The sequence below is a fragment of the Trypanosoma theileri genome, assembly GCF_002087225.1.
Source record: "Trypanosoma theileri isolate Edinburgh chromosome Unknown TM35_Tth_3_V1, whole genome shotgun sequence".
Lineage (NCBI taxonomy): Eukaryota > Euglenozoa > Kinetoplastea > Trypanosomatida > Trypanosomatidae > Trypanosoma > Trypanosoma theileri.
The window spans coordinates 320,824-330,481 of NW_021639845.1; the positions used below are offsets into that span (position 1 = coordinate 320,824).

The 9,658-nt window shown below is 38.2% G+C and overlaps 3 protein-coding genes across 3 annotated transcripts; all 3 read right to left on the minus strand.

Annotated features, from left to right (window-relative positions):
• Nucleotides 1–521: 521 nt before the first annotated feature.
• On the minus strand, nucleotides 522–989 carry TM35_000032240 (histone H3 variant; the record flags this gene model as incomplete). Its single annotated transcript, XM_029021991.1, has 1 exon — nucleotides 522–989. One exon carries the CDS (start codon nucleotides 987–989, stop codon nucleotides 522–524), a length of 468 nt encoding a protein of 155 aa, XP_028886537.1.
• Nucleotides 990–2,141: 1,152 nt separating this feature from the next.
• On the minus strand, nucleotides 2,142–4,148 carry TM35_000032250 (uncharacterized protein; the record flags this gene model as incomplete). The annotated part of the gene is made up of 1 exon (XM_029021992.1): nucleotides 2,142–4,148. The coding sequence occupies one exon, from the start codon at nucleotides 4,146–4,148 to the stop codon at nucleotides 2,142–2,144; it is 2,007 nt and encodes a 668-aa protein (XP_028886538.1).
• A 3,567-nt stretch (nucleotides 4,149–7,715) lies between these two features.
• Nucleotides 7,716–9,419, minus strand: TM35_000032260 (uncharacterized protein; the record flags this gene model as incomplete). Its single annotated transcript, XM_029021993.1, has 1 exon — nucleotides 7,716–9,419. The coding sequence occupies one exon, from the start codon at nucleotides 9,417–9,419 to the stop codon at nucleotides 7,716–7,718; it is 1,704 nt and encodes a 567-aa protein (XP_028886539.1).
• Nucleotides 9,420–9,658: the final 239 nt, after the last annotated feature.

Genomic DNA, 9,658 nt, shown 5'->3' on the forward strand with positions numbered 1-9,658 from the left:
TTTTTTTTTTTTCGTTTTATGTTCCTCTTTTATTTTTGTTTTTCTTTTTATTAATATTCATCTTTTTTCCTTTTCCGTTTTCTGTTCAAACATCTTTGGATCTGTTCTCACACCCCACAGATTGCCCTCTCTATCCAACATCGTATGGTCCAATAGCGATGCCACTCACGTAATAAACAAAAACAAAAACAAACAATAAAAAAAAAAGGAAAACATGAGAAAAAAACACATATATATAAGAGAGAAAATATTGAAAGGGAAACAAAGAAATATACCAAACATCATCTCATTCCTTCTTTTTTTTTTTTTTTTGTTTATATATTTTTTTTCTTTTTTGAATGTTTCTTTTCTTTTCTTTTTTACTTTTTTTTCTTGTTTTCCTTTTTTTACTATTTCTTCTTCTGCCTTATGATACCTTTTTCCCACTCCTCCTCCCCCTTTTTTTTTTCTCTTTTTTTTTTCCTTTTTATTCTACAGACTTTCTCTCTCTCTCTCTCTCTCTCTAATTTCCCTATCTCTTCTTACAATCGCTCGCCGCGGAGTCTCAGGGCGAGTTGAATGTCCTTCGGGTACACCGTGACGCGGTTGGCGTGCAGCGTGCAGAGATTCGCATCTGTTAACACAGACGTAACGTACAGTTCTGTCGACTCCTGCAGCGCCTCCACACACGTGGGACTCATGCGGAAGGAGTCCTTCAAGTTCGACACAATTTCCCGCACGAGGCGGCGGAAAGGCGCCTTCGCAATGAGAAAGTCTGTGCTGTTTTGATAGCGGCGTACTTCCCGCAGCACGACGGTGCCCGGGCGCCAGCGATGACGTTTCTTGGCGTTATTTGCGCTGTTGTGTTGTTGTTGCGATTCCTTCTTGGCGACGATGCGGCCTTCGGTGTGAATTTTGCGGGAGGCGAGATTCTTTCGTGGCTTTGGGAGGCGGTCCAGCGAGGAGGAGGCGTGTGTTGGCATGACGGCCGTCTTCTTGGCAGTTGCCATTCTTTTTTTTTTTTTTTTATCTCTCTTTTCTTTGGGGTTTGTATGTACCTTTCTTGGTTATTTCTTTTTTTTTTTTCTCTCTTTGGGCTTCTACTTGCTGTAAAGAAGAAGAAGAAATAGTAGTAGTAATAATAATAATTAATAAAGAAAGAAAGAGATGGGGAGTAGTGTAAGGTAGATAACAACTGTGAGGGGGGAAGGGTGGGGTGGGGAGTGGAAGAAAGATAATGCTTTTGGGTAAATGTGAAGAGAGAAATAAAGAAATAAATAAATGGGAATGGTAGGTGGGGGGAAAAAAAGGAAAACAACAAAACAACTTGTATGTCTTTTAATACCAATTAAATTACCATCACGATAACCCTACATTTATATATCTTTTTTTCTTTCTCTTTCTCGCGCTAAAAGAAAAAAAAAAAGGGAAAAAGAGAAAAAAAAAATGGATAATTCTTTGGCGCAAGTAGTAGATAATACTTATCCATGTGAAGTAGATATAGCTGATCATCATTGTAACAATCATCACTATTACTCTATCACACAAATTATCGCTATTGATGGCATAATTTTCTAAACTCATGCTTCTGCATTTCAATGTATTCTTATATTAAAGGTATAATAACAACAATCATCCATGTTTTTTTTTTTTCTGTTTGCAAAAATTTGTTCGTGTGGCGGAAAATAGAAAGGAATAACGCGTTTTGTTCTGTTTTTTTTTTCTTTAATTGATATTTTGTCTTTTTTTTTTTTTTCTTCTTTCTAAAGAGGAGGAGGAGGAGCCGAGAAATAATAGTAATATAAAAAGGAAAAGAAAAAAAAATTCTACATAATCGTAGAAGATCATCCTCTATGAAACTCCTTTCCCACATTCACTCCTCATCTATTCTTTTTACTATCAACAGTAATGATATCACTCTATATACACACACCTCTATATATACACAGACACACACGAGAGAGAGAGAGAGAAATATCACACCCCATCTCACTTTCACACTCATACAAACACACACAAAGCAAATGAATGGATATATATATATATATATATATATATATATCTATGCACAGACGCTTCCTAAAACGCATTCCCCAACTCTCTCTCTCTCTCCTTTTTCTTCTCTCCCTACTTCTACCCCCTTCACAGGTCCATATGCCGAATCATTCCCTCTCTTCGCTCATGCGCCGCATTCGTGCCTCTGTGAGGGCCGCGTACTGTTCGACTTTACTCTGCGACACCTGCTGCCACTCCACACCGCGTTTCTCCAACGCGTCCGTCAGCCACGCCCAGACACTCTGCTGCCCAACACTATTGTTGCTAAAGCTAGAATGACCACCGCTCGCGGTGGTGTCGACCGTCAATTCGTACACTTCCGTCACCCCGGCGCCGTGCGGGTGTCGAGGGCCGCCGGGCGAACAGGACGGACTCGCGCCGGCCGCCGCGGCGATTTGTTCGGCGGGGAGTCGCACATCAAACCACGTGCGGTCCACCCGCAGCCACAGTGCGGTGCTCACATCGCAGGCCGTGTGGAGAGTCGCGGGCTCGGCGAAGAGGGATCGTTCCTGTTGCTGCTGCTGCGATGGGGATGGTGTGTGCTCCTGTGAGGAGGGTTCTTGTTGAGAATGATGAGAGTGATGCTGACGATCTTGTGAGAGAGAAGGCGGTACGGTCATGGTAATAGACTGACGGAATATCGTCCGCTTGGTTCGAAAGAAGGCAACGCAGATGAGATTCCGCAGACCAAAGTCCTCCCAGAGGATCTTGGCAATTCCATTGTGTTCACGTTGGGAGTGTAAAAACTGTCTCGGATCACATAAGAGTTGTCGGGCAATATCACCGGAAAGTTCTATACGACGCTGAAAACAATTCTGTGATCCCTCTGTTATCGTTTCTTTTTCTTTTAGGGTTAAGCAAAAGGAAGAACCACGATTAACGCAACGTAGTCTTAGAAAACAATGTTGAAGTATTAGTGATCCATCAGGGGCATCGTCAAAGTAATAATTTTCTTGATATTCCTCTTCATAATTATTATCATCATCATCACGATTTCGTTTTCGGCTACATTCCCGATCTGCTTGTGTTGTTCGTTGTGTAAAACCAACCAATGTTTGTGTTCCACATTCCTGTGTAGATCCTGCTACCATTCCAACAGATTCTACAGTCTTTTGCGAAGGCATATCAAATGTTCGTGCAGGTGAAGGAGATGGAGTTTTATATGAATGTTGTGTAGATTGTTGGGTTATTGAAATAGGTCCAGCAGCTTCAGCAGCACTCTTTAACCATGTAATAACTTCCTCATATCCTTCGATACTCATAATTTGAAGTTTGAGTTCCTGGGTATCTTCACTATACGCCGTACGTCCTTGAGTATATTTCATAAAACGCATATATTTACTTTCCAAACTCATATTATATTCTAAATTAAGAGATTGTAAATATTTTCCAATCTCTTCCATAATGTCATGAAGTGGAACTGAAACAGCAGGAATCTCAAGTTCGTACATTTTTCCAAACGGAAAAACCGTTTCATCTATACGAATACGCATGGATTGTCTTAACTCCTTTTCCTTCATATCACTCTCACATTTTGATACAACATCTACCCCATTAGAAGAGGAAATATACTTATATACCTTTCGAATAGTTGTATATGAACCCACTTGCTGTAATTGCAGTGGAGTTTCCATGTCTTCTGCGATACTTTCCAATTCTCTAATGATTTTAGCGATTGGCGTATCCGCATCCTTTTGAATATCTTTGCAGTACTGCCGCAACACTTTTACAATATCTCCACCACAAACAATCTCTTTCACTATTTCCTCTGGCAGGTGTTTATCCTGTAGAAACCCAAACATCTGTTCCCCACACTCCACTTTACTGTGATCCTTTAATGTGAGAGAGGCAGAGTGTGTGGCATCGCCGTCCGTGTTATTTGCTGCTGCTGCTGCTACTGCTGCTGTTGTTGTTGTTGTTGCTAAGATTCTCTTTTCCTCATCACACGGCACGCGTAGTCGCAGTAAAGTATCTCGCCGTGCGAGCAGCAATGTGGGAAAGTCAAAGAAGTAATCTGTGTGATGTTCCTTATGTAGGAACTGTGGGTGTAATGCTTTGGTGAGGCGTTCATAGTCGCTATAGTCCTGCAGGAGTATCTTCGCATCTACCTGCATATTGCCGTTAATTTCTCTTCTTCGGCTTAACTCTCTCTCTCTTTTTTTTTACTGTTTTCTCTTCTTTTCTTTTTTTCTTCTTCTTCTTCACCTATGGGGTTATTTTTATGTGGCGCTTTGTGGTTATTTCTCCCGTTTGTTGGATTGCTGATGTGTGTGGTAGGGGAACAAAAAAAAAAAAAATAAAAGAATAATAAAAATAAAAAAAGGAAGAGAAAAGAAAAGAATATATACACAAGATTGAAGTAAAGATAATGTGCAAACAAGGAATATATATGATAAGAAAATATATGCATTGGGGGAAAGGAGGGGGGGGGGAGTTACTTCCTGACAGTTAAAACACAATGAAGAGAGACACGGCACTACTTACCCAGACTAACAAACATGATGAGAAGTAACGCGACTACTATTGAATGAAGAAAAAAAAAAAAAAAGAGAGAATGAGAAATACAAAAAGTATAAAAACAACTACAAAAAAAAGAATAAAAAAAGTAAAAAAAAAAAAAAAATTTTTTTCTTTTTTTCCCACTCATAACAATATGCAAACAAATATATATATATATTGTTAATCTACTTTCTTCCTATTTGTCTGTATAAAAAAAAAAAAAAACCGATATTTCACGGCCAACACTTTATCCATATTTTCTCTCCTATTTTTTCTTTTTTTTTTGTCTTTCTTTTCTTCTTTTTTTTTTCATTTTTTCTTTACTTATCCACGACTGGCTCCGGGACCTCCACCATCAGCAGAGAGTCATCCCCGTAGTCCACTCCCACGAGAGCCCCCACCCCGAGAATGACGGAGACCACAAACACCGCAAAGCACACCACTCCAATGAGATACTGCTGCGCGGCGGGCGACATGTTGTCGAGCACCGACGGGGCCACGGGAGTCTCCGCCGCCGCCGCCGCCGCCGCGAGGAGAAGAGCCGCCGCGAGGAGGAGAAATCGGGGAACTGCAGCGATGGACATTGAATGGACTCCACCAACTCTTTCTCTCTTTCTCTCTATCGGCCAGAGAAGGTCTGCTTATAGATATACGGATATATATATATATATATATATTACTAGTAGTAGTAGTAGTAGTACTGCTTATTTCTTTCTTTTACTCTTTCTTTTTTTTTTCTTAGGTTCTTTACACCGAAATTCCGTTATGCCAAAAATAAAGAAGGAACTATTAACGGAAATGAACTAGTAGTCCAATAAGCGACGAGAAGATATTGCCTAACACGTTACTATGTCTTTACTTTCTTTTTTTTTCTTTCTTTCTATCACAATTGTCTTCTATTATTTTTCTTGTATTGCGCTTTTATTTCCTTTTGGTATTTCCACACAAACACACACACTCTCTTTTCTTCTCTTTATATAGAGAGAGAGAAAAAAAAAAAGAAAGAAAGAAAAAGAGCAATATCAATTAAAGATAGAAGAATCAAGATAATCATAAAGAAATAAATAAATAAAAAGAAAGTAAAATACAAACAAAGAAGGTAATATCAACAAGGGAAAACTCAAACAAACAAACAAACAAAAAAAAAAAACACTGTAAATAATAATATATCAAAGTTTAACGCAGTCCTTGAGGATGCGCATATCGAGTTCTGAAAGTCCGTATACACAACGAGTAAAGGAGAGAAAAAGGAAAAACAAAAATCCACACAAGTGTGTGTACACATTCCATTTCAAACTTATAAAGACGACCACGAAAGAATCGAGAAAAAAAAGTAAGAGAAAATCTGAGAAAAAAAAAAGAAGCTCCGCAGCCCAAAGGCCAGGTAAAAAAAAAAAAGCAGTAAGGGGGAAAAAGAAAAAGAAATGGAAAGAACATAAAAAAACAAAACAAAGCATATATATATATATATATATATATATATATATATAAGGTTTATTCTCCTTTTCCTTGTATCTTTTTTTTTCCACCTTCGTAAAAACATTACTATTACAGGATCTATCAAAAGTCCAACGACTTCATACAATATTGATCCAAACACAAATGCACCGCATAATAATAATAATAATAATAATAATAATAATAATAAAGAACAATATCGTTTCTCCATCATTCATTCATTTCTCTTCCTTCCTTTCTTTCCTTCTTTCCTGTAAGAAAATCACTGAAGATCAAAAACTGATAAACAAAGAGAAAAAAAAGAAAAACACTCTTTTGAGTGCCGAACTCCCAATAACTTTTCTCATTCCTATTCAACCCTGTTATGCCCTCTATCGCCCTTCTATTCCATAATAAGAGAGAAAACAGTAGTGAAGGTAAACAAAATAACAATAAAAATGAGATAAGGACGTTAGGTTGAAACACTTTCAATATATCTATAGACAATGTATACATATATACATATATACAAGAACCATAATAAAAGAGAGAAAACAAAACATACATACATAAATACATAGATTCATACATATATACACGCGCACGTAAATATACCTAAATAAACGAAAACAAAGCATACCATTAAAGTAAAAGAAAAAATTAAACGAACGAAATAAAAGAAGAAAAGAAAAAAAAAACGGGGGGAAAGCATGGACAAAAAAAAAATGATGGAATAAATAAATAAATAAATAAATAAATTAATAAATAAATAAATAAATAAATAAATAAATAAATAATAACAATAACAATAGTAATAGTAGTAAGGCAAATCATATATACAGTTCACATGTTGGTTTGCTATGCAAAGTCTCAATTTCTGATGATGGCTCATAAATAAATTGACTAATAATAATGATAATATACCCATCTCTCTCTCTCTCTCTCTCTCTCTCTCTATATATATATATATATATATATATATATATATATACTATCCATCCATGCTTGAAATTCCCTTCATAGGGCGTATATGTAAACCATTCGCTTTCAGCTTTACTACGGGGCTCTCGTGCTACTCTTATTCCTATAGTGATAGAGAGAATTGAGATCTTTACTATTTTCTCACATCATCAACCCCACAAAGAGAGTTCTAATATTTCCTCACTCATTTTTAATTTTCTACTTAAAGGGTATCTACAAGCCCATGTGTAGAAAACACTTACATCACATTCTCTCCTTTTTCTCTTTCAAACGCACATACACATTGTAAAATAAACACAAAAAAAGAGCAAAAAAAAAAAAAAAAATCTGTCGTCTATAATACACACAGATGACATTCTCTCTAAATAGGGCGTTAATCATGGCAATTGACATGATTGTTTTGTTTGTATCTCTTGGAAAAGAGTCTGTGTTTGTAAAGATGTATGTGTGAGTCATATAAGATGAGGAAAACAAAAAGAAAGAATCATATAGGCATGTCCCATCTTACTATAACTAGTAGTAAGTGAAATAGTATTGAGAACTTCAATACCAACGTTTTCGTCATTTCTCTTATTGATATATCCACTGCTTTACAAGCACGGATACGCTATAGCTTCGTATAGTGCTGCTACTACTATTATTATTTTTATTATTATTATTAATTAATTAATTAATTAATTAATTACTATTACTATTACTATTATTACTGTTGTTATTACTGTCTTTGGAGAACATATTTATTTCACGAACACTCACATTTCATCTTATTCATCCACCTTTTCCGGAATAACAGCAGCAGTAGTAGTAGTAAATTCTCCAGAAGTGGCCCAAGTGGAATTTAAACTAGATGGTGTAGCCACTATATTTAATGAGAGTGGTCGGGTTGTCTCAAAGTCTACTGCCTTCATGAGTGCCTTTACTTCTGCGGCCATACTACGTGAGAAAAGTTCCTTTTCCACTGCGAGTGTTTCTATATTTGGGGAAATTGAGGTGGGTTCTTCCATTGCCATCGCCATTGATGCATCTGTGCATATTGGAAGTAACTGTGGTAAGGTCATAATACCAGCAAGAAGTCGAGATCTACTGGGCTTCATTTTGGTTTTATCTGTTTGTAAGCTATGAAGTACATCCTCTAACTCACTTAATTGTTGTTTAAGGACATTTGCCTCTTCATTGACATCATTGTCATTATTGTTGTGAGATGTTTCTGTAATGGTAGCACATTTCTCACCATTTGTGAGTTTCTCACTGTGTTTCATATTACCATTCTTGTTGTTGTTGTTGTTGTTATCAGCAGCACTACTAACATAATTAGATGCTTTTAACGATGTGAGACGTTCCAATAATACCATAATCACCTGCATAAGAAAAGTAACATCATGCTTATGTTGTTGGGAGATATGCTTTACCCTTTCCATCCAAAAAGTCATCGATTGTTGTTGTTGTTGCTGCTGTTGTTGCTGTCGTTGTTGATTAGAAACACTACTATGCACACTGGTTGGACCAGTATGAGAAAGTTCATTTATTTTCTCAGCCTCATCACTCTTATCGCTTCTCCGAGCGGATGGAATATCATCAGCACTCCTATTATTACGTTCTTTCCTCTTATTATGTGAGAAATGCGAGTCTTGCCTATGGGATCTTCCCATGTTATTGGAAGCTGTAAGGGGAGAATTTGCGTTAAAAAAGTACGGCACCTGCGGTGGTGGCGGTGGCGGTGGACATCCGCTGCTTTCCATGTAACTTGGAGGATCCTGCGGGAGAACCGTCGGTGCGGTGGGGGGCGTGGGCCACGCGAGAGAATGCGGGGGAATGACGGGCGGCAGAAATCCACGCATTGGAGGCCCATGATAATATCCCCCATCCATACAAACACCATTTCCTCCCGTTGTTGATGTGTTTTGGACGGTTTGTGGAAGAGGCGGAGGAGGCGGCGGTGGTGGAGGGACGCCCATGCCGCTGAGGGAATTGTAGGAGACTTCTCCCACCAATCCATTTGTGTTGGAAACGGATTCCTCATACGGCGGTGGCAACATAGAGGTGCCTGGAAACTGCAGTTGCGATGGGCCCCGCAGTGAGTTCTCTGTAGACATCGCAGCCCCCACAGCCGGATTACATGCCGCCTCAGCGAAAGAACCATTTTCCATCCTATTTGTTGTCATCATACTATCTGCATACGATGGTGGTAGAACAATGGAGTGAGCGGGTCGTAATGATTGTTTCATCGATGAACTGTGTTTAGACTGCTGCTGTTGTTGAAGTTGTTGAGGTTGTGGAGGTGGAGGTGGAGGAGAGGAGGTGGCGCTGCTGTTCCCCACACTTCCCAACATCCGTCTGGGGATGGACGGTGTGGTGATGGGGGCTGTGATTGGACTTCCACTGTTGGCTCTATCCAACTCTTTGCGTGTACTTACGTGGGCGGCTCGGCTGGCCGCCTCTGGTGGGAGCGGTATGTTCTTTGGATACATTTTCTTCTTTCTCTCTCTCTCTCTGTCTCTCGCTCTCTCTCTCTCTATATATATATATTTCTCTTTGTTCACACCGATACTAGTAAAGGGATACTAACAATCTCACACACAAGACAGACACCCTATTTTTTCCCTCTGTCGTTCTACTGTCTTTTTTTATTATTTTCTTTTTGTTTTGATGTTATTTTTTTTTTATTGTTATTATTATTATTATTATTATTATTATTATTATTATTATT